The sequence below is a fragment of the Mus caroli genome, unplaced genomic scaffold (assembly GCF_978045245.1).
Source record: "Mus caroli unplaced genomic scaffold, Mus_caroli_1 scaffold_13, whole genome shotgun sequence".
NCBI classification, from domain to species: Eukaryota; Metazoa; Chordata; class Mammalia; order Rodentia; family Muridae; genus Mus; species Mus caroli.
In genome coordinates, this window is record NW_028227268.1 from 55,383,444 (window position 1) to 55,409,035 (window position 25,592).

Genomic DNA, 25,592 nt, shown 5'->3' on the forward strand with positions numbered 1-25,592 from the left:
TGGCACTCAGGAAGCTGATGCAGGAGGATCACCTGTTTAAGGTTAGTTTGAGAAACACAGTGAGAACCTGCCTTCCAAAGCCAAAGGCTGGGAGTGTAGGGTGCTGTCTTACCAGGAGCATGGACCTGTGTCTAATCTCTATCATAGCAAAGAAACAAGCAGAAACCAAACAAGCCCTAGTCTAGCAGGGTTCCCACAGAGATCTGAGTGTAGGTCTGATTTCTGTGCATCTATAAGGACTCCTACCCTAAATGTCTTTAGTACATATCTTTATAAGATGTCTGTATTAATGATGTTTTTATTCCTATTTTTAAGTAAGGTCTATCACAGTCAGGGGTTTAATGATGTTCATAATATTGTACAGATAATTAAATGGTTAAACCAAAATGACTTTAAAATATTGCTTTGGGGCTGAGAGTATTGCTCATTGGCAGAGCACAGACTTAGTGCACCCTGGGTTCAGTCCAAGAACATGAAAACATCACTCAGTCAGTCAATCAAACCAACCAACTAAAATTAGCTTGCTTCTAGAAAATTCTGTCCAGTTACTTGATGCCAAGTTACCTTCAGCCCATCTCCTGCCAACACTCAGCTCCATGTCAGCACTTGTCCACCTGAGATACGACTCCCACAAGGGGAATGACAACTCAGGCCTGAACCTCTTGCTTGTCTCACAGTCTCCAAAGGAGCATATGCCTTCCCAGGAGATGCGCAAAAATATCACCACCCTCACCCAGACGTCACGTTCATTCCCCGGCTGCTGGCTGACTTCCCCTGTCTCCTTATTTTAAACACAACATAAAGCATTCCTCTTAATGGCGGTACTGACTCCTTTTGGAAAACAGCAAGCAAGCAAGTAAGGGGCATCACCCAAGGTTAAAAAAAGAAATGCTCTGTTAGGACTTGATGGTACACACCAGTAATCCCAGCATTCAGGAGGCTGAGACAGGAGGATGGTCAACTCAGCATCAGCCTGGGCTACCTTGTGAGTCTGAGGCCAGGCAAGGCTACATAATAAGTCCCTGTCTCAAGTAAACAAAAGCCCAAAGAAAACATATAAAAATCAATCACCAAACACAGAAAAAAAAAAAGCAAAGCAAAGCAAAACCCAGAAAAAACACACACTACCCTAAACAAAAACCAAATGTAGCCGGCAGCTCAGCACATGCTAAACCTCTGCTGGTTGCCACCAAGCCGATCAAGGCAGTTTGCATCCTGAGTCCTTGGTTCACTACGCTCCAGAGCTACTCCCATACAGCATTCGTGGGAGCAACTGAGAGAAACCATCACCTCTGAAATAGACACCAGGAGGGAATCTAAAACTTCAATAAATACGACTTGTAAAAGAGGCCGTGTTGAGTGGTACAGCTACTTATGAAAGAGACGGATCTTATTCCCTAACCTCATGCCCTCCTCAGACTATTTAAAGAAAGACTCGAGGTTGTATCTACAGCCTCCAGTAAGTTCCGACCCCTCTACTAAGCTCCCCAGAGCCTCCTCCACTCTTCACATTCAAGTTCATCCTGGGACACCATCTCCACCTGCGGGATGCTTCTAGGAGCACCTGCCTCTTACCTTCTGAAGCAGTGAGTGAGCGAATGCTACCTGCAGGTGTTTACGGGTGGCCTCCAGACACTTGGTTTAGCAGCGGATCAGTGAGTTTTAAGGTCCCCAGTTCCTTGTCTTCTCACACCCCAAACCCAGCAGCAATGGGAGCTCTAAAGAAAGGCATATCCACAGGGCTCTGCACCCCCTCTCCCCCCACCCCCCAGATCTATATATAACACCTCTGAAGTTGTCAGCCTAACGAGCCACTTTCTGGCAGACCCGTTGCCATGACAATGACTGCTAATGAGCCCAGCGCTGTGATTGGCACTGCTTGAAGGCTCCTCCACAAACGACTTGCCAGCACATTCTTCCTTCCCAACCATGTAGCCAGCTGGACATCCAGAAGTAGCCAGGACATGGCTGGAAGCCGCTTGACGGATTTAGGCACTAGCAATTAGTTTATTGCTAGCACACCCCGAGTAATCCTAAACATGATGTCAGGAGCGGCCTCTACAGCCATTTCCATAACCAGCAAGGGTCATGGGAGCAAAGAGACACTAGGAAGACCAAGTCTCATCTGGGACAGGTGTGATGGTCACACCTGGGTATAATCTCAGTACCTAGAACACTGAGGCACTAGTCATGAGTTCAAGGCCAGCCTGGGCTACATATAGAGACCCTTTCTCAAACAAACAAAAATAGACTAACTGGGCTATTCTTTCTCCTGGACACCTGTTCATGGTAGGAGGACGCCCACACAATGCTAGCTACCCATGGTGGCCCTGCCTTCCACGGCGATGTTGCCAGCTTCAAACTTTTGGTCTATAAGAATTCTGGACATCTTCTCTTTATCGCTGAATGTTCCTTCAGCTCTATCTAATCAGAAATTGCAAGTCATGGGAGAGGGCTGTGGAGGAAGCAGGGTACATCTGAGGGTGGCACAGTGCCTCTGAGAGTGGCTATTTTCATTGCATTAGACTGGACTCTGGTGGGGTTGACTTCGTGTTCTTCTGAAAGCTGATAATTCAGAGGCTTGGCCAGAAGAAGGAGTCCAGGTAGCTAACATCCCCATAAACAAGGAAACAAAACTACAGATGAGAGTCAGGAAGGCAGTGACACACTCCTCTTCTTCAGTTTAGTGTCAGCCCACCGCTTGGAACATTGAATGAGTGAATGAATGAATGAATGAATGAATGAATGCTGGAAACTGAGCTTCAAACAGAAATGAGGTGACCATTTCATCAAGGCTGAGGCAGAAGAATTGCACATTCAGGGCTGCCCTCAGCTACGTAGCAGGACCCTGCCCTCATCAAACAGATGAAATAACAATTACAAAACAAAAGCAGAATGGATTTTAGTTGGGCGTCATAGGGCAAACCTGTAATCCCAGTGCTCTGGGATGGGGAGGCAGGAAGATGCCTGAGTTCAAGGCCAGCCTAGGCTATACAGTGGGACCTCTTTTTTTTTTTTAAAGGAAAACAAAAGAGACCTCTAGCATATCATGGGTTAGAGTTTACACAAAGCCAGGATTTCTTCTTCGAGAAAAAGTGACCAAAACATGGTCATCAACAAAGACTCTCAGCATCACTTCTGTCTCTTCCATAGCAAAGGGAAAGAAACTGTCTCTCACTGTCCACAGGGACCCAATTCCAGAACCCCACAGACATCTAAATTCCCAGATGCTTGATCTCCTTGTTTAACTTTACAGAGCATTTACACCATAGCCTACGTGTATCCCCTCGCATACGTTGAAGGATATCTACACCAGGCATGGTAGCTTATGCCTGTAACTCCAGTACTTAGGAACCTGAGGCAGGAGTAGTCTCATGAATCTGAGGCCTGGCCTACAAAAGAGGCTCCAGGATATCCAGAACGACAGAGCAAGACACTGTCTCAAACAAAAACACCCGCAAAAAGTCTCCACGAGTATTTCCTAAGAATATGCCACTGAAGAAACAATGAAAACAGTGTAAATGTGGTAGAGTTATGCAAGCTGCTTAGGAAAGGTGATGATGAAGTCCATTGTGTTCAGTGGAAGCACAATTTCCCTCCTAAATATTCCCAATGAGCAGGGGCTGGAACCTGTGGGCACAGGGGGCTTGGAAGATGCTCTCCAATGTCTGGGAGTTTAGGAGAAATTAATATGAAGAAAGAGGAAGTCATAATCAAAGGGACCTAGGTCGATCACTGAAAACAACTGATGGGAGATGGCCCAGTGGGTGAAGTGCTTGCTGTGTGGGCACCTGAGTTCAGATCCCTACAACTCCCATAAAAGGCAAGCATAGCTGTGGCAGATCTGTTAATTTCAGCACTTGGAGGGGCCAGGAAGATCCCAGGAGCTGGCTAGGCAGACAGCCTGGCCTGTGTGTGAGCTAATCAGACCCTAAAGACAAGGCAGAGAAGCACTGAAATAGGAACGCCTGGATACCAGCCTTCACATGTGCTCCTACAGGTGAGTCCACCTGCATACACGTGCACTTATGCACAGCTCAGTACACCTGTACACATGTGCACTTATGTATAAGAATGACCTGAAAGGGCCAGGGAGGTGGTTCAGTTGCTAAATGTGTTAGACACACAAGTTTGACAACCCAAGTTTATTCCCAGGAACCCATATAAAAAGTTGGATATGGTGGCATGCATCTATAGTCTACAGAAAGGGGGGAGGCGTGGACAGAAGAATTGCCCAAAAGCTCATGAGCCAGTGTGTTGGTCAACTCTACAGCAAGCAATTTGACACAAATTAGAGGACTCTGAGAAGGACTCTCAACTAAGAAAATGGTCCATGAAACTGGACTCTAGGCAAGTCTGTTGGGCATTTTCTTGACTAATGATCACTGTGGGTGGTGCCACCTCTGGGCTGGTGATCCTGGGTTGTCTGAGCACGCAGGCTGAGCAAGCCATAGGGAGCAGTTCAGTAAGCAGCACCCCCTCACAACCTCTGTGTCAGTTCCTGCTGCCAGGTTCCTGCCTTGGGATCCTGCCCTGATTTCTACTGATGGGCCATGAATCAGAAATGTGAGATGAAACAGACCCTTTCTTCCTCAAGCTCCTTCTGGTTATGGCGTTTTTATCACAGCAATAGAAACTCTAAGCAAGAAAACCAGCAAGTGTGAAGTATGCAGGTCTGTGGCTATAACAAAATAAACCTCAACAAGGTGGAAGTCAAGAAATGACTTGGAAAACATGTCCTCTGTTCTCCCTACTCATACCCATACATATGAACTGCACTGCACTGCACTGCACTGCACTGCACTGCACTGCACTGCACTGCACTGCACACACACACACACACACACACACACACACATGCACACAGGCATGTGTGCAATTAAGTATACGCATAATTAAAAATTTGGGTACAGAATGAAGTTTGCAAGTTGCTGTTTATACAGAGGATGAAAAACGTGTGACAATCTCTCCATCTAATACCAGAAAATATCAGTATCAAGAGGCAAGAGATTCAGAGGTAGGGTCCTGCTCTTCTCTTCTCTCTGCTCTGGTTTGTCCCCTATTCTGTTACCACAGTCCTCTAGTGAAACAACACTGGGAGGGTGGGATATTTAAGAGGTGGCACATGTATTCATTCTCTCTCTCTCTCTCTCTCTCTCTCTCTCTCTCTCTCTCTCTCTCTCTCTCTCTCTCTCTCCCTCCTCCCCTCCCTTTCCCTTTTCCTCTCCTTCTCTCTCTCACTCACACATACAGTTTTACACATGGACATTAATACACACAATCTCACACACACACATTCATAAACCCACTCACACATTCATACACACACTCACACCACACACACATTCACACTCTCTCACACATTCACACACACAGTCATACATTCATACATACTCACCCACCACTCTCTCACACACTCATCATACATACATATATATACACATGCAAACACACACACTTATCCGCCACATAACCTCTTTCATATTATGACTTAGCATAAGGCCTTATCAGAAGCTGATGAGAGTGTTGTGTTTCCAGACTTCCAAACCTTGTTCTGTGTTCTTTATACACAACCCAGTTAGAACAACACAAAACTAACTAAACAGGTTGCCTAGGAAAAATTCTTCTTCTGAGGCATGGTGCTACTACACACCTGTAATCCTAGTTCTTAGGTGGCTGAGGCAGGAGATTAGAAATTCAAGGCTAGCTAATCTGCTGGTTTAGCTACACAGTGTGTTCCTCCTGCCTTAGATAAACAATCCTCTGTGTCTCCTGTTTCCTCCCACAAAGCCATCAGACACTGCTCAATTGGATCCTTTTTCATCCCTTGGTATCAGGTGTCTGGTTGTCTCTTCCCTGAAGACTGAAGCCTCCCAACTGCAGTGTGGACAGTCAGTCTCTACAGGGGATTCTCAGCCCAGGAATCCAACTGAAGTTGGGCAAGCTGGGGCTAAGGGAGAATCCAGCAGGAAATTAGGGATCTCCGAACACCTCAGTTGCTGCTCATATTTGCCTCCTGATTGTGTTGCCACAGCCAAAATCTCAGAAGGCTGTCTCCAAGACTGGGACTGGGTGAGCCTGCATCTTGTAGCTGGTCCCTGTGTCGAAAGGTCACATTTGCAAGGTTCACTTCCAGCTGTTACTAAGAAAGCACAAAGACCATCAGTCATTAGGGCCATTGAACCTTCAGATGCACTATGCAAGGGCCAGTTCAAATGAGTTCTAGAACAGTTAAATTAGCAATACAAGCCAAGAATGCCAGACTACTCCTCTTGTCTGAGATGGTTAGTCTTTTCTGCTGCTGGCATCTGCCCAGTGTCACCACAAGGATAACAATAGATGATAGAAACCATTTCTTTTACTTCTTCTAGCAGAATCTCAGCGATGACCAAGTAGCACAGCTTTGCTATTGATATAAGAGTCACTTCTGCCTCTACCAGAGGTTGGAGCAGATACCCGAAGGCATAAGACCTGAGGGGAGAAAGCATTCAACACATACTCCTGAAAACAGAACTCCTCTAGCAGCAGGATAGAACTCTTTCTTCATCTTGAAGCCTTTGCTGGGGGGACCCTGAGGAAACTTGTCTACTTGGTCTCAGTGCTGGTGTTTATGTAGACCTGACGTTTCAAAACCATTTAAACAGGCAAGGCAGTCTGCTCCTGGAAGTTGGTCCAGCTTCTGCATTTCAGCTGAGGAAGCCTGTGTGGTGTGATGCACCATTTTGTATTGTCTGCATGTAATTGTATTCTATGAATGTAATTGTATGCACCATTATGTAACAAAATAGCTTGAGGCGAGGTATTTAAAGAAGAAAGGTAGTTTATTTGACCCACAGTTTCTGTATCTATGCAGAAGGGACTGAACATACGGGGCATCTCAGCTTCAGAGCACTGGTCTTTAGTGAGAATTAATTTGCGAGAACAAACCTGCTCAGGGAGACAAGCATTAATACCTTCCAGGGACCATGTTCCCATACCATAACAACGTTCTGCCTCGTAGGGATTTGTCCCTCAGCATGTCCACACACATTATCAGATGAGTCTAATTGCATCTTAAACCTCAGCGCCAACTATTAGCAGATTTCCCCAGTTCCTAGCCTGTGCAGATGAACACACTCTCTTCTATCTTATACCCAGCCTCATCAATAGGCTGGGTCATTCTCATTGTCTACCTCCAAAGGCAGACGACCAAAGCATTAGCAGAAACCACAGTGGCCCAGGCATAAAGAATCAGTGTTGCAAAATGAGTTCAAAGTGTGCACCTCCTCTGGCCTTGGCTTCTTTATCTATAAAATGAGATCGTCATAGTCCCCTAAGATGATTTTAGAACCCAGGAGACATCTTTCATAATAGAGCCCAAAGCCACCACTGGAGACCTTCAAAAACATTTAAATCTTCAGTTCAGCTTGTAAAAGCAGCAACCACATAGACAAAAGCAACAGAGGCCTCCTGCCCAGGAACATGGATGTTTATAAACATTGTTTTCATTATTGTTACCTTTAATTCATTGTGGTCTCTCATGAGGAAAAGGTTTCAGATGTTAAAGTACGACCTAGATTTTTTTTCCTGTCTCCAGCTCTATAGGGTAACTTTGAAGGACACTTTAGGGATGGTTTCCTTGGTAGAGTAAAATCCACCGTTATGATTTCTGGCCAAAGAGAGCCCTGCCACCACTTAGTGTTAGGGGAGGAACAGCTAGGCACTATGCAAGACCCACCCTGCACTTCCAGCCCTTCTTTATCACTAAATTTACAGTGCTCCAAAACAGACTTTTACTACCTCTGGCCTTTTCTCAAGTTGTTATGCCTCTTAAGAAAATCCCATAATTCAATTTACTAAGCATTCCCTTCCATTCAGAAATGGATATAAGGAGGCCAGAAGTATGTGCAAAAGCTGAAAACTGGATTTCAAAGTAGAAAATAAGGAGGTCTAGAGCCCGGGAAGAGTACAGGGAAGAGAAAGGTGGCAAGAAATGAGAAGAAAGTTCTAGGGTGCAGCTGGGTAGAAGGGTGCCTTTTCATGGACCAGAGCACAGGGGAACAGCTATGGTTGACAGCAATTAATTGAATATTTCAAAACAGCTGACAGAGAGGCTTTTTAACATTGCCCACACAAAGGAGTGATATTCAGCTGAGTTGATGGATAGGCCAATCACTCCGATATGATCGTTAACATTATGCCCCATAAATATGGACAATTATGTGTCAATTATAGCAATGGCTCAGCAGGCAGAGGAGGACACCGATCAAGCCTGACAAGTTGAGTTCCATCCCTGGGATCCTCATAGTGGAAAATCACAATGGACTCTTGCAAGTTGTCTTCTGTCTCCCACCCATGCCATGACGTCTATGTGTGTGTGTGTGTGTGTGTGTGTGTGTGTGCGCGCGCGCGCGCGCGCGCGCAAGACACCCCCCCCCACACACACACAGATACTGTATATAAAATTTTTAAAAATTGAGGCCGAGCAGCGGTGGCACACACCTTTAATTCCAGCACTTGGGAGGCAGAGGCATGTGGATTTCTGAGTTTGAGGCCAGCCTGGTCCACAGAGTGAGTTCCAGGACAGACGGGGCTACTCAGAGAAACCCTGTCTCGAAAAAAAACCAACCAACCAATCAATCAATAAAACGTAATTTTTCAAAAGTTGATGCATTAAATAGGAGGCTAGAGAGATGTCTTGATGGTTAGCAGCACACACTGCTCTCGCAGAGCACCCAAATTCAGTTCCCAAGATTTACTTTGGGCAGCTCACAACCCCCTGTAACTCTAGCTCCTGGAGATCCAAAATCCTCTTCTGGCCTTTGAAGGCACTTAAACTCCTGTGTAAGTAACCACTCCCTTCACATATACACATTAAAAAAATAATAATAAAATCCTTTTTAAAAGCATTAACAATAACCACAATCCAAGATGTTGAGAATTAGGGAAGACAGTTGAAGGCTGTTCTTTTCCACTGGCCACAGGCTCAACATGTCATGCAAAGCAGCTGCCCACTGGGAAGGAACTTCAAGGGCAAGGGACTGCCCTGTCCCTGCAGATGCTCTGGGGACAAAAGGGGACTTCTTCAGGGAGCCGGTGTCATTTTAGCAACAGGCCAACTGTGCCTCATTAGGGAATAGAGGTGGGTGCCGCTGCCTGCCAGCTGTGGCTGCCGTCCAGCTGGCCTGACTTTGTGGTCACTTCTTGTGGGCTGCAGCAACCCACAGGCACTGAAAGAAAGCGGAAGTAGCCAGTCTCACCATGGAGACGCGTTCTAGTTACTCTGCAGTGCCAACTGCTCGTGCTCACAGCCGTTTTGTTCAAAGATGCCTGACTCCCCTAATTGGTTCTGAAACAGTAGCCTGCAGGGAGATGAAAGCTGACAGGCAGTTTCCAGAGTCAGTAAAGGTGTGATCCTACCAACCCCACTTGGCAAAGCTTTTGGATCCACCGATAGAGAGACATAAGACATAAGAACCAGGCAGACGATAACTACCAAGACCTTACCATAGAGGACACACCACCACACCATAGCAACAAGCAAGAGACACACAGAATGTGAGCTGTGCTCCCAGGGGCCATGTTTGAAGCTGTAGCAGCCTTGTTTTGAGATCTTAAGCAACCCGTCTCATCTCTGTCGGGAGGGCCTTGATTTCTTCATCTCTCAAATGTGGAAGTTGGACCAGATGGCCTGCGAGGGCTTATTTTGAACAGATATCATCGAATGCTCAATGATTCTAAATGCTAGTATATCTGTTTTAAGGATGTGCCATTTATGTAGAAAAGGAGGGGGGGAAGTCATATTCATGTATAGACATGTGACTCAGAAGCCTGGTCCTCTTCTTAAACGCTGCCAGTGCCCAGCCTCTTAGGATTGCATCTGTCACTACACTGAGTTTTGTCTTAATAGACCCTTCACTGTGAAAGCCACTTTCAAGGACCCAGAGCTGTCTGTCCTGAAACCTGTTTTCCCCGCTGGTATCCTAGGCTTCTGTCTCTGTTCCTGTCAATGTGTCACTAGAAGCCAGAATCATACACACCAGGCAGGCTCCAGTAGAGCCTGTCACCTAAGTAATAAGTATATCCACTTCACCCTTTACATTATACCCCAGACACACAGTCCATTTCAACTTAGGTATACCCCAGCAATGGACCTGCACCCCCACGTGTCCCACACTGCTACAAGCTGGCCTTGAACCCTTCCTTGCTCTCAGCATACGAGTGTGCACGTTCTCTGCGGATCCTCCCTTCCTCCTCAGGGCTGACCAGGCCCAGCAGCATCTCCATAGCATGCCGTAGTCCAATCTTGAACATCCCTCACTTGGTTATAACATGATGGTCTAGCCTGTGGTCCTTCCAGCAGTAACTCTCCAAGGGTGGTCCTCTGAACCAGCATCACTCGTGTCCTTTGGGAGATAACTAAAAATGTAGTCCCAGCACTACATCTGTGGGTCTAAGTCCCCCTGGACCATTCAGACACCTGCTTATTATTACAAAACTTCCTTATACATATTCTTGGGAGGTCAAGGGTCCCAGTTAGAGGATACTCTTGGGTAGCAAGCATTATTGTCTTCTCCTGGTCCCAGTTCAAGCTTCTGGGAAGGAATGTTCAAATCAGAGGTGCTTCGTGCCTAGCAAGGTGGAGGAAGATTCCATGAAGGATCTGAGTAGCCTTGCCATGTGAACTGGACCTCACAGACACAGAGAGCCTCAGCAGTGGGAAGGGGGATGTCATACAAAGCCTAGGCTAAAGGGCAGATCATAGGAAAGGCAACCATCCAGGCTCAGAGGTCAGCAAAACAAGGTTTTCTATCCTCAATATCTCAGAAAAGCTTCCACTGACAAACTGAGAGGAGGCATATGCCAATCTGGAAACCGAGTTAGATGTCACTGGTGCCTAACTACCATCTGGGGAGCTGAGACACCCAAAGGCTCCCTTTACCTTCCCCTAATGCAGAGATTCACGGTTCTTCCCTAGATCTTGCACCTCAGAACTTTCCCGGTAAATCTGGGGCATGGGGGGGATGCCAGATGGGCAGGAAGAAACCATGCTTTATATTTAGAAAAATATAATATATATAGAAAAAGAATGGTAGAAAGGCATAAATAAATCCACATCGGCTCTCTTCTCCATCACATGCCTTTAACTACCTGTCTCAGGTGAGCCTTCCCTCTCCAAATACTCCTCTCCCATCTTTCCACACAACTCCTTACCCCCACCCCACCCCCACCCATCATTTACCCTCTGCCCATACCTCTTCTTTCTGCTCTTGTCTTGGGCACATATGCCCTCTTGGCACAGGGTCCACAGAGCTTCCAGACTCAGCAAGTCCTACCCAATCTCACAGGGTCTTCAGAATCTCCTCTCTGCACTATGAAAGGCGTTTTCACAACAGACAGAGAGGGTAGGTCAAGCATACTTCTGCAGGAGTGGTTCTTACCATGAGTGCGCAGCTGGTCCTGAAGGGCAGTTGCTATGGAAGAGATGCCAGGGCTGGTCTGAAGCCCCAGGCTCAGGACTGGGCTCGGGGCAACTTGTTCTGCATGGCACCTTCTGGGGAAAGTGTGGCTGAAGCAAGCAGCTGCCCCGGGGCCAGTACGCTGAGCACCCTGGGGGATGTTCCTGTGGCTTTTCTCATCACTGACATCTCTGTTCTTTCACAAAGAACCCACTACATTGCACAGTTCCTCCCAAATCTGCTCCCGTGCCTGTTGGGAAATCAACAGCCCATGCAGGCCTTTCCAGATACAATTTCTAGAGGACTTCCCCTCCCACCCCCTTTCTCAGTCTAAAAAAAATTGGCTGAGGTCAGAGCATACAATGGCCAAGCCTGTGTCGCTGACCAGATGACTCTCACCCCAAGGCCTATGAACAAGGGCACCTTTGTCTACTGCATTTTAGACAGGACTCCCTGGGCCTGCCTTATCCCTGCTGGGAGAAGTTTCAGCCAACTTCTTCCCAAACCTAAGTCAGGGCTCTGGCTTGGGCCTGGCTCCAGCTGTGTGAATCCAAGGTCTGATAAAAAGCCAGTATGAAAAGAGTGGAGAATTTCCAGAAAGAACGATTGTGTGAAACTAATCTCTGGCCTTGGCTTTCAGTCTATGCTCACTATCTATCACCGAAGGCTGTAAGTGAAGACAGGGCTGGACCCAAGAGCCATGCTGTATCGACTACCAGTTGTATAGGTTAGGTAGGGGCCTGGATCCCCAGTGAATCTGATGTCCTGTTTAAAAGCTTTCTGGAAGCTGGGGAGTCAGTTCTGTGGAGAGAATGCTTGTTGAGCTAGCATGAGAACCTAAATTCAGATCCCCAGAACACAAGAAAACCAGATACCCACAGTAGAATATGTCCATAACCACAGAGGTTTTAGGCAAGACAGAAGATAGGCAGGAAATCTGGAAGCTCCTGGAAGCTCGTGGGCCAGGTAGCCTGAGGTGTGGAAGGACAAACAAGAGATAACATCTCAAAGGAGGTGAAAGGCAAAGATTCACAGCTGAGATAGGCATGCCATAAAACACAGATGGCTGTGTTCACACATGCACACACACACACATATGTGCACATACACATATATACACATACAGATGTACACACAGATAGACAAATAAATAAACAGAGGCCTTCTGGATCCATTAAAGTTTTAGCACTCAGATTGTATATTTCTGTTTACTTTCTGTTACAAACTCCAGGATTTTAGCAACTGATTGCATTTTTGTGTGTGTGCTAGAACTTGAACTCAGGGCTTTCTGTATGCTAGATGAGCATTCTACCAAGAGGCTGCAGTCCCTGACTGGTTCTTTATATAGGATTATGTAAATCAGGTTACCACCCAGCAGAGTCAGACCAGGGTCTCAGTGGTGCTGCTGTTACACTGCTCTGAGATTTCAGGCAAGGCAGGCAGGCTTCAGGTTCTTCCCAGATGTTAAGTAGAGACACTTGAGTATCTTTCTAAATGGTTGCAGGGATGTGAAGGGGAAATAAAACAGCACTTGGTGCAGTGAGGACGCTGCGCGCACACAGTAAGAGCTGCTGCCATGTTTTTATTCTCACAGTGGCTCAAAGTGTGGGAGACAGGCAGCTGTCCCCGAGCACAAGACAAAGTCTACATTTGATAACGAAAAGCAAATAATCAGCACAGGTCATCCTTCCAAAGTTATAACATGGCCTGTAAGGAGACAAAAAGATGTTCAACATCATGGAAATATTAGGGAAATGCAAACCAAAACTACAGGGAGTTATCACCTGCATCACTTGGGATTGACTTCTGGATACACACCCCAAAGAGTTGAAAGCAAAGTTTTGAAGAGATATTTATACATTCTTATTCGTGACAAAAATAGTCCAAGTGTCCCTTGATGGATAAATGTATAAACAACAACAAAATGTTGTTTAGGGCTTGGGGAGATGGTTCAGTGGTCAATGTACCTGTTGTGCAATCACGAGGACCTGAGTTTGGGTTCCCAGCACTCACACGAAAAGCCAGGCATGGTCAAGTATGTCTGTAACCTTAGTACTAGGGGGATGGGGGGCATGAGGCAGAGGCAGGCAGAACCCCAAAGCCTGCTGGTTAGCCAGTCTAGCCAATCAGCTCTAGGTATAAGAGACCATATCTCAAAAAAGTAAGGAAGGAAAACAATTGAAGTAGACACTTAACATTGACCTCTGGCCTATACACATGCACACACGCACCCCCACAAACACACAAACACACACACACACACTTGAACACACACACTTGAACACACACATACACAAGTTATGTAAGAATAATAAATACAATGGAGTATTATTCTGTCTTTAACAAGGAAGGCACATTCTGCCATATGCTACAACATTATGTTTATTTTACACTATGCTAATTGAATTAAACTCATCAAGATGGATACATTCTATGTGAGTCTACTTAGATGATGTTCTTAGGTCAGCCAAACTTGGTGACAAAAAGGAGAATAGTGGCTTCCAGAGACTGAAGAATGGAAAGCTACCTGGTGGTACAGTTTTAATTCTGTAAGATGAAAAGATTTGGCAGATGGATGGTGATGGTGACTGCATACAACATAAATGCCTTTAATGTCACTAAACTCTACTCTTAAGCATGGTAACAGTGGGAGATTTTATGCTACCTATATCTGCCAACAATTTTTTAAAAAGGGGTTTGTGATGGGGACAAGTGGTTGGACTTAAGGTACCATGGGTCACTATTTCAGAAGATACACAGGTATAGCATCTCCAGCAAAGAAGTTATGCACATAGGAAAGCCAACCCCAGTCCCTTGGTGAGGGGAACTAGGAAGCCCAACTAGAAAAAAAAAAGCTGAGTGCATGGCTTATCTACAGCAGGGCTCACTCCAGCCTGCCCTCTGTGCAATCTGGAGAAACTGGAACACCACAGTCAATACCCAGTCAATGACTGGCTTTCCTATGAAGGTCTGTAGCACAGACAAGAATGGCTGGCAATGGCCTCTGGTTTAAGCACGACAGCTCTTAGCTTTCCATGTTGATGTGTCTCCATTCTCATCTCTCCTTCTCACCTACTGGTAGGGCTTACCCTTCTCTTCTCAAACCTGTGGCTGTGAGCAGCCTTGGCTGCTTGGTAAACTCTCGTTCCTCAGTAATGCTGGGGCTGCCATCAGCTGTAGTCATGGCCACTGATCTTTAACTCAGCACTCAGTCTGAGTAAGGTACCCTTGAAGTGAGCATATATATCATGTGATTGACTATCTTAATAAATCAAAGGGAATTTTATCGCAATCTCTGACTAGAGGAAAAAACACCAGTTCTTAAGATGGAGTGAGAAGCAAGAGTGGGAAGAAGATAACTGTGCACAGCTGTACACCTTGTGGGCAGTAGGAGCAAGGGCCAATGAAATAGGGAGGAGGGACTAAGAGCAGTGGTTCAGTTCCTAATGATAAAGAGGCAAGAAGGAGTGGGGAGCATAGATGAGGATGCAGAGAGGCCACAGGAGATGTGAGATCATCAGAGCTAGAAAACACAGACCCGAGCACAGTGATACACTACTGTAATCCCAACACTTGGAGGCTAAGGCAGGAGGATTGTTTCCAGGCCAGCCTGATCTATATAACAAACATTGTCTTGATGATGATGATGATGATAGCCCCACCCTGAGGATCCGAGTTCAGTCTCTGAGACAATCTCAAGCAGAAAGAGACACAGGCTCCAAGGGTTATCTGTTGACTTCCTATGCCTTTATCAAGCAAAAAAAAAAAAAAAAAAAAAAAAAAACCCAATAAATGTAATTTTAAAAACTGAACAAACTGAGGGACAAACAAGAAAAACACCCGTGTCTGTCAAGTGGTTGAAACTGGCCACTAAGATGAGAGCTCTGTCTGGAAGTAGGGCCCCCATTGGCAGCAGTCCATCATGTCACCTCTGGGAAGTATAGGAGAGAGGGTTGGCTGGGAACTCAAGCCCTTAGCTTTGTGGCACAAATGCATATAAAGGATCATGATGATTCCCTGCTCTTGTAAGTAGGCCCCACCCTGTGCTGCTAAAGCAAAACTGCCTTTGGACCTGTATGGAAACACCTTTTCCAGTTCTTCAAGTATTGTGGAATCGCAATAACCCCAGAAGCTTCCGATGTAACAGCTTGGCTCTGTGTTACACTAAGAAGCAGAAACATTCCCAAGCAACAGCCCATCAGTGACCGTACAGAGTTATGACTGCCACTGCAAATCCAATATGGCCACCAGCTCATGGACAGATACCTTTCTGGGCCTCTGTAAGGCAGGACACATGCTCTGACCTGGGCTAAGCAGAACATATTAGTTCTGAAGACTTTATCTTTCAGGGTTCTCCTCAGCTAATCTCTCAGGGTCTGACAGACTCTGCTGTGATGTGGTTATCTGTAACAGGGTAATGGAGTCTGTGTTTTATCTGGGAAGTTGCTCGTGTTTTACTAATGGTCCTCTTCTCTTAAAGGTCGGTGGTGAGAAATAAACTAATGAGCTCTTTCCATTTGGCGTCTGCAACCATGGAGATGTCTACATTCAGGGCCACAGGTATAGAGGAGAGACAGCAGGCAACTCATGATTCAAAAGCAAAGGACTGGTGATCATTTCCATAGAGGCTGAGAGTTGAAAATTATCAACTGAAGTAGGCCACTCAGCTCCCATCCTCTGCAGGATGAATCGTGTTGTGTTATAATGATAATTAATAAGAGGGAACATCTGGCCATGGGTGAGTCACTTTTCATAAATGCTTCATAGTCATGAGGGGAGAAATTACTCACCCCCGTACAGTTTACAGGGTATAGGGTCATAGGCACTCCTTCCCCCACATGTGGCCCCTGGGTCACATGATCAATCATATATAATAGCTGCTGATTATCCTTCCCTGCTGCCACAGAACATCCAGGCACTGTTACAGTAGTGCCTGATTCTTAAAATTTGGAAGATAAAGATAAGTCACAAAGAGGGGTGGGGAGTGGGGAGGGAAACAGCTTTCAAGACAGACCGTAGCCATTGCCAAAAGGCTAAGTCTGGAGACAATAAGAGCTTTCAGAATCCAGGGAGGGCGGGATCATTGTGGGCTGGGAGAAAGAAGGGAGGCTTCTGAGAAGATAAAGAATTTGCCCTACAGTGGGGATGAAAAGGAAGAGCTTAAGTGCCAGGTCTGTGATGCAAGAAGCAAGAGTAGCTGGACAGCCAATGAGAGGAGGGCAGTGGGGAGGAGGGGGGGAGTGAAGCTGATTCTAAAGAGAACTGGGAAAAGCCATCACCACGAACCTAGGGATCCAAGCAATGGTGGGAACCAATTTAGGGGTGAGGCATGGAGTTTGTTGGCACTAGATCTAAGTTCAAAGTGTGTTAACATAAATTGAAGGCAGTCCACTGGCAATGTTCCGTGTGGGCACTGGAGGTCAGTCTGGCCTTTGATACATACAGCTGGTGGCAAGTGGAAAGAGTAGCCATATCCTATAGGTGGATTTGGGATCCATAAGATAAGATTGGGGGAGCTGAACTTGAGACCCATGCTCTTTGAATCTTCCTTCCTGCCCCTTCTATAAGTGTGCACTGTCCTCTATCCCTTCTCCAAGAGGCAAGAACCAGGTTTCTATCCCAACTTCCTCCCTCTGCATGCAGGCTCAACATTCAGACAGTCTCTGAAATCAACAAGGAAGGGATTCCAGCAAGTCATAATTTATCTTTTTTGTCTAAGTAAACACTCCCTGATACCCAGGGGGCGTGGCCTCTGCTTATTTTGGAAAGAGGACGATGGACGAGAAACTGATGGGAGGCCCAGGAGGGGCTTGGTTAGTCCTGAGCTCAAAGAGGGGATACCAAGATGAGCTGCCATTAAACAGAAAACAAAACAATACAAGACAAAACAAACAACAAAAAATGACCCTAGGGAGTAGCAGGCTCTAGGCCTACTGGTGTGAGTGCAGAGCAGAGATCGAGGGACAGGAAACCAAGTTCCCGTGTGCAGCAAGTAAAAGGTTCTAGGCATCACGTCACAAAAGATTCCCAGTACTGAATGAATGGGTCAGAAATGGTGTTCAGCTCTAAAAGCCCTGATAACTGGAGCGATGGTTCAGTGGCTAAAGGAGACTGCTACCAAGTCCAACTACCTGAATTAGGTCCCACTTCCCAACAGTTAGATTCTGAAATGTTTCCCTGTTCAGTGACTTCCAGCTTCAGTCATGCTTAGCCTGCTGTTACATCTTGTCACACCCCTGTGCCACCGCAACACTGTGATTTATTAAAACAGCAGTAGCAGCAGCAGCAGCAGCAGCAACAGCAGCAGCAACAACAGTGCTGGGCATGGAATTTCAGGTCATGAATTCATTAAGCAAGTCCTCTATCACTGAGCCACACCATCAGCCTACTCAACATTTTTTTTTAAACTAACTTATAGCCAATTTAAATTTAGCCTTGGTCTAAGTAATAACATCTAAGAAATCACGGGTATAACTTGTGATTTTATATTTTCCAATTATACATAAAAATAACTACAACTTAAAAGCCGTCATGGCTATGTGATCTAAAATTACCCTGCAGATCCTTTGCTGGAAACTCAGTACGTGTTAGGAAACACTCAGGTTGCCCCGAAAGCAGCTCGGCGCATCTAGAAAACGGTCGGTCTCAGGTTGTTTTTGTAATCTCAGAAAGCCAAACCTGAATTCCCTGCAGACACAGAGGTCTGAAACACTATGGGGAAGTAAAGAGGCAAGGATAAAAATGCAAGTGGGGCCCGCGGTGAAGGTGCTGAAGCTGTTCTGGGACTGCCTGTCAACTTAACGGGCTCACTCTTACGTCAGCAAAAAGAAGAAAAGGAAAAGGAAACATGTACTCAGTCTTGGAAGAAACAAAAACAGTCAGAGAACCCATTCCAGAACCACTAGGTCAGCAGAGGGGCAGAGAAAGATGTCTTCCTGAACAGGGATGGGCCATAGAAGGGAAGCTGCATTTGCAACTTCACCAGCCGTCCCCTGATCCCCTGAGTGCAGATGTGTGTTCCGCCTTCACCAGTCCCGGTTTCTAACCCAAGGGACAGGGTTTGCAGATATCTGATCCCCAAGTTTTCAGTTCCCTGGGCACACAGGAAGCAGGGACCTATCCTTCTGCTATTGGTAAATCATTGAAGTCTAGAAGTTCCCAGGAAACCCAGGGATAGCGAGCACAGTGTGATTTGAGGGGCTTGGGCAGGCTGCTCGCCTGTTCTGAAAGCCAAGGTGACACTGGGAACTGGACAGAGGGGCGTGTGTGTTATAGAAACTGTGGGTCATCCATAAGAAAGAGACCTTTAGGAATGGGAAAACGGTGCAGCGGTCAATAGGAGTCCACTTGTTCTGTACAAAGGCACATGCCACCTGACATGTCCAAGAATGAGAAGAAAGGAGGCTGGGATGGTGGGAGAGGCAACTCCAAATGAGGAAATGCCAAGGTGAAAGCTTAACGGAAGAGCACATCTCAGAAAATAGTTCAGAAGCAACTCGGACACTGTCAGAAGTCACGGCCTCTGAAAGGGGAACAGAAAGTGTGGAAAAACACAGCTGAGATCAAAGAGGTGGCCTAAAGATGGAAATGGATGAGTTGGGACCTCACAACCGGAACCTGCTCACTCAAATCCACTTCTGTGGAGTGCTGGAGAAGTGCCAATATCAGACTATAACTCTTGGAACTAGGCCGATACTTGGGATCTCGGGAGGTAGAGGCAGGGGGATTAGAAATCCAGAGTAATCTTCAGCTACACTGTAAGTTCAGAAGCCCTGTTGTCTCCAAAAAAGACAAAGAACAAGCAAAAGAATTAGCAGGATGGTGACCATTGCTCAGTTGGTAGAGCTCCTGCCTAGCAGGCACTGTCCTGAGCTTGTACCACAGCACATTTAAGCAGGAAATGGTGGCACACACCTATAATCCCAGCACTCAGCCAATAATCCCAGCACTCAGGAGATAGACACATACAAATAAAAAAATCCAAGGTCATCTTTAAGTATATTGAAAGTTAAATGATGTTTTTTTTTTCAATCTGCAAATGGGAGCCTCTTTCCCAAAATTTTGCAATCACAGACATACCCAGTGAGCTGTGCTAACACCTCATGCATGACAGAAACAGGAAGGCTTGTTTTAGGCACGCAAGGGAAGACACTACCCATTTAACCTCCAGGCACTGAGAGATAAATCTACCTCAGGAAGGTGATAATGATGAAGTCTCAACTCAAGTGTGAGTCACTTCTAGTTCTCTGTAGAGAGTGAGCTGTGCTGTGTGGCAGATTTTCCACCTCAGGGATAACTCCCATGCCTTGACTCTTTACAGCCTCCCTTAACTGATCCGTCTCAGATCACAGCCATGGGAGGCCATACTTTAATGATCTCTTGATTCCATCTTGCCGTTTTTACAGATGAGAAAATTGAGGACCAGAGACTAGGAATGGACACCATGCCTGCTCGGTCTCAGGAGAGAGCAACCTCTGGCTGCCCTGAACTTTGATGTGAATGTTCCAATCTCATGAGGCTACAGAATGAGCTTGAGGTCAGCAAAGGCAGCCAAAACCCCATTAGGACCTTAGCACTCCTCAGGGAAAGGTGACACTGACAGCCACTTCCCATTTGTTTGTGGTCAAAGAGCCCTGTGGAGGAAGAGGCCCAGGGAGGAAACATCTGTGAACACAGAGTGAAGTCATGAGCTCACTTGATTTTCCTTTTCGAGAATCCTCTTCAGTCTATTTTCCCTATCCTTAAAATACAAAGCTCTAGCCAAACAAGAGGGCCTGGAAGATTCCAGGGGTTTCTGAAAAGAACAACCTACGAAGAATTCCAACATAAGGTGTTCATGACTGCATTGGGCTTGGGGCAGGAGTACAAACCAAGAAGTCCCACAAAACACTCACCAGCCCTCAGATATTTACCTGTCCCAAACCCAGCTCCTGCTCTCCAGCAAATCACAGACAAAACAAACACTAGAGTTCCAATCACATTCTACTAGTAGCATAAGCTTAGAAAAACCCCATGTGAAACTGTCTTTTTCTCCCCAGCACATAATAATGAGAAAACAAGCCAGCATAGTGGCACAGGGTAGACCCAGCACTCAGAAGGCTGAGACCCTAAGGTCATGAATCTGAGGCCATCCTGGACTATGTACAGTAAATCTCTCTGTCCTCGAGAAGTTTCCGATTCAGTCAGAGGGCAGAAACTCTGACAGAAAAGGATTTGCTTTGCAATGCTTCCCACCACCTGTTAGGTCTCTGGATGACCCCATGCGAGCGTCCATCAGATGAGGGAACTGAGGCTCGATTCATGGTGCTATCCAGACCAACCCAACAGGCTATGTGGAATGCCCCAGAGCAATACTGCCCAACCTTCCTGACACTGAGTAGTCTGACAGAAGGAGCAGGAGGAAAGACACAGAAATGACAAGACTGGAATTCAGCGGCACATCAGCATCTGACTCGTGGGTACAGGGACATCCCAAACAGCTGTGGGCTGAGCCCTCTTGATTTTTTCCTGTTGCAAATCCCTCATCCAACTATTTTTCAGCACCAAGACTCAAAGCTCTAGCCAGACAAGACAGCCGGAAGACAGAGATTTCCAGCACAAGGTCTGCACAGACCATTCCAGGACCTACAGACTATTATGCTAGGCCCTACCACCCTTCCTGAAATGACCCATGCAGGCATTTTTCTCCAAGGAGACAGAATGAATAAAGGGATGCAGGGATCAAAGTTCCCCATCTCCCATTCCCCACCCTTGGATATCTTCAATCAGTTCTACCACCTGTACTTTGCCATGAGATCCTATGTTTGTTGCTGCTAGCTGCTGCACTGTTAGAGGCCAGGAAACTTGACATATACTAGCTTATTTGACTCCTATAGAAACCTTAGGGGAATTGCTTCTTATTTTCATTTCACAGAGTGCTTTCAACATGGTGTTCTGTCTCCTGACCTAGTGCTGATTCCTCCTCACTCAAGGCTGCCTCTGAGTCTATGTATTGAACCTCTGCTACCTCCCAAGGTAAACATCCTAGTTTGAAGAGGAAGCCAGGCAGCCAGCTCCCTCATTATCCACTTGACCCAGGGAAGGCAATGGTGACTGCTAGTAGGAGGCTTGTTAACTGGGGAGAGGGGAAGCAGCAGGGGGAAGTGGATTGTTAAGCGGGTAAGTAAGAAAATCACAGCATATACATTCCCACCACAAAGAACTCTTACCAGCATCCAGGGGTGAATACCCGGACTCCCAGAAGGCCACTGAGTGCTAAATGGCTGCAAGCAGTTTTGCTTGGGGCCTGACAACTAGGAGCTCTAACCGGCAGTTTCTACTCATTGACCAAAGCAAGAGGCAGAGGCAGAGGCAGCTAGAGACTAGGCTCCCACACTAACTCTCTAATCAGGGGAGCCTCCTCCCCTCTGCACTGAATTCTGGAAGCCTAGAAGGGGACTGTCTCCTGGGAGGTGTGCTCCACCCTGCTTAACTTCTCCAGCCATTGTTCCTCTGGTTTGAGTGACCTGGGATGAGCACTTGTCTGCCACTTCCTGGCACAAAAAGTGTTCTATTCAAATTGGTCTCCAGACACAGATGTGCACGAGAAATGCATGAGCCTGAGATGGAGCTCGGCTGAAGGAATGCCTGCGTAGCATACATGAAGACTTAGGTTTAATTCTCAGAGGTCATAAACTGGGCATGGTGAAGCATAGTGATATACATGTAGTCCCAGCACTCAGGAGGTAGGGACAGACAGAACAAGAAGTTCAAGTTGATCCCTAGTTCACAGGCCAGGATGGACTACATGAAGCCCCATGTGTATGGGGGGAAGCGGAGTAGGAGGCAGGGGACAGCAGGCAAGATAGGCTTCTTCTTCCAGACTGAGCAACACTTGTCAACGTATCTGGCATGTAGACCTCATTTTTTCCTGGAATGGCCTGTGTACCAAAAACAAGGGTAGACGAAAAAGAAAAATTCTAATAGTCTAGAAGGAGGAGACTGCAGTGCCCATGTGACAGTCTGTTTACAACGGGAGGGGTTTTAGATACTTAATCCCCACCCCAGTTCTCCAAAGCACACAGAAAAGAAATGGGCGGGGGAGACAAGGCCATTGGTGTCTGGGAGGCAAACTTCTCAAGAGCCTTGGGTACACCATTGGGAAAGGCTCACATAGACTGTCTACTGAAGCAATCAAAGCCCTTAGCCAGAGAGATGGCTGGTGATTGTGAAATCTTATCTGATTTTCCAGTATGAGACTTAAAATCAACCTATGGCTGACTCTTGCCTAGATGTTATAAAGAGCTGACAGCGTACGAGGCAGAGGTGGTGCTCACCTTTCGTCCCAGCACTTGGGAAGGAAGAGGCACGCAGATCTCTATAAGTTTGAGGCCAGCCTGGTCTACAGAGATAAGTCCAGAACGGCCAGGGCTATACAAGGAAATCCTGTCTTGCAACTCCCCAACTTTACAAAAAATACTATCATATTTTCATCTAAAGACCTTCTAGCTCCTCTCAGTGCTTGGCTATCCTTGATCAGCCTGATCATCCCACCTGGTCCTTCAGAATGAGACATCGTTCTCTGGCTGTGTTACTAGGGCTACACACTCCTGGGCCTATGGGAAGGGACCCAAGGAACTGTCTTTAAGGTAAGCTGGAGATGCCAATTGTGTTTGGGTTTTTGTTGTTGTTGTTGTTTATTTGTTTTTTTTAAGTTGGAATATACTCCTAAGAGTTTTCATATTAGAGACTTAATACCCAACACAAGAATGCTGAGAGTTGGGACCTTGAAGTGCTAATTAGGCTGTGAGGGCCCAGCCTTCAGGAATAGATTAATGTTGCTATCAGGAGTGGGCTAGTTACCGCTTGTTAACAAAACAGGGCTGGGACACTCGCCAGCTACCCACAACACCCGCCACAGGATCTTAAGACTTCTGGTGAGTGGAGCACAGCTTCTGCTCCAATCCAAGTGCTCGGGACCTGAGACTGCATTAGTTAGGGAAGCAGAAACCGGCCTGAGTAGGGCCACAGGCCTCATCCGGCCGGATAAGCGCCGGGGTAGCCGGAGCGCAGGGTTGCCTGACACCCGCCAGCTACCCACGACCCCCGCCGCAGGATTTTGGGACTGCTGGTGAGTGGAACACAGCTTCTGCTCCAGTCCAATCACGCGGGACCTGAGACTGCTCTGGTTGGGGAGAGAGAAATCCGGCCTACACAGGGCCACAACCCTCTTCCGGTCAGAAAAGCACCAGGGCAGCTGGGGCGCAGGGTCTGCTGAGACTCGCCAGCTACCCACAACACCCGCCACAGGATCTTAAGACTCCTGGTGAGTGGAGCACAGCTTCTGCTCCAATCCAATTGCACGGGACCTGAGACTGCATTAGTTAGGGAAGCAGAAACCGGCCTGAGTAGGGCCACAGGCCTCATCCGGCCGGATCAGCGCCAGGGTAGCCGGAGCGCAGGGTTGCCTGACACCAGCCAGCTACCCAAGACCCCCGCCGCAGGATTTTGGGACTGCTGGTGAGTGGAACACAGCTTCTGCTCCAGTCCAATCACGCGGGACCTGAGACTGCTCTGGTTGGGGAGAGAGGAATCCTGCCTACATAGGGCCACAACCCTCTTCCGGTCAGAAAAGAACCGGGGCAGCTGGGGCGCAGGGTCTGCTGACACTCGCCAGCTACCCACAACACCCTCCACAGGATCTTAAGACTTCTGGTGAGTGGAGCACAGCTTCTGCTCCAATCCAAGTGCTCCGGACCTGAGACTGCATTAGTTAGGGAAGCAGAAACGGGCCTGAGTAGGGCCACAGGCCTCATCCGGCCAGATAAGCGCCGGGGTAGCGGGAGAGCAGGGTTGCCTGACACCCGCCAGCTACCCACGACCCCCGCCGCAGGATTTTGGGACTGCTGGTAAGTGGAACGCAGCTTCTGCTCCAATCTTTAAACAGTGACAACGATAACAACTAACCCCAGAGATTACCAGATGGCGAAAGGTAAACGTAATAATCTTACTAACAGAAACCAAGACCACTCACCATCATCAGAACCCAGCACCCCCACTTCGCCCAGTCCAGGGCACCCCAACACACCGGAAAAGCTAGACACAGATTTAAAAGCATATCTCCTGATGATGATAGAGGACTTCAAGAAGGACTTTAATAACACACTTAAAGAAATGCAGGAGAACACTGCTAAACAGGCAGAAGACAATAAAGAGGAAGCACAAAAATCCCTTAAAGAATTGCAGGAGAACACAGCTAAAGAGTTACAAATCCTTAAAGAAAAACAGGATAACATAATCAAACAGGTAGAAGTCCTTACAGAAAAACAGGAAAACACATCCAAACAGATGATGGAAATGAACAAAACCATATTAGACCTAAAATGGGAAGTAGACACAATAAAGAAAACCCAAAATGAGGCAACGCTGGAGATAGAAACCCTAGGAAAGAAATCTGGAACCATAGATACGAGCATCAGCAACAGAATACAAGAGATGGAAGAGAGAATCTCAGGTGCAGAAGATTCCATAGAGAACATCGGCACAACAATCAAGGAAAATGTAAAATGCAAAAAGATCCTAACTCAAAACATCCAAGAAATACAGGACACAATGAGAAGACCAAACCTACGGATAATAGGAGTGGATGAGAATGAAGATTTTCAACTCAAAGGACCAGCAAACATCTTCAACAAAATTATAGAAGAAAACTTCCCAAATCTAAAGAAAGAGATGCCCATGAACATACAAGAAGCCTACAGAACTCCAAATAGACTGGACCAGAAAAGAAATACCTCCCGACACATTATAATCAGAACAACAAATGCTCTAAATAAAGATAGAATACTAAAAGCAGTAAGAGAAAAAGGCCAAGTAACATATAAAGGCAAGCCTATCAGAATTACACCAGATTTTTCACCAGAGACTATGAAAGCCAGAAGATCCTGGACGGATGTTATACAGACACTAAAAGAACACAAATTCCAGCCCAGGCTACTATACCCAGCCAAACTCTCAATTAACATAGATGGAGAAACCAAAGTATTCCACGACAAAACCAAATTCACACATTATCTCTCCACGAATCCAGCCCTTCAAAGGATAATAACAGAAAAAAACCAATACAAGGACAGGAACCACGCCCTAGAAACAACAAGAAGGTAATCCCTCAACAAA

General features: G+C 46.6%; 1 protein-coding gene across 7 annotated transcripts in view; it reads right to left on the reverse strand.

Moving 5' to 3' along the window:
• The window catches only part of Gas7 (growth arrest specific 7), a 240,601-nt gene that overhangs the window by 91,199 nt on the left and 123,810 nt on the right, over positions 1-25,592 (reverse strand). Inside the window, exon 1 of one of the 7 annotated variants that reach the window (XM_021177613.3) lies at positions 11,421-11,586. The exons of 4 other annotated variants lie outside the window; for them this stretch is intronic. In XM_021177613.3, coding sequence (XP_021033272.1) covers positions 11,421-11,423 — 3 coding nt within the window. In that variant the 5' untranslated portion in view covers positions 11,424-11,586. Of the gene's footprint in view, positions 1-1,575; positions 1,709-11,234; positions 11,253-11,420; positions 11,587-25,592 lie in introns of those variants that run through there. 2 more of the 7 variants (XM_085829911.1, XM_029483460.1) reach the window with 2 other exon arrangements.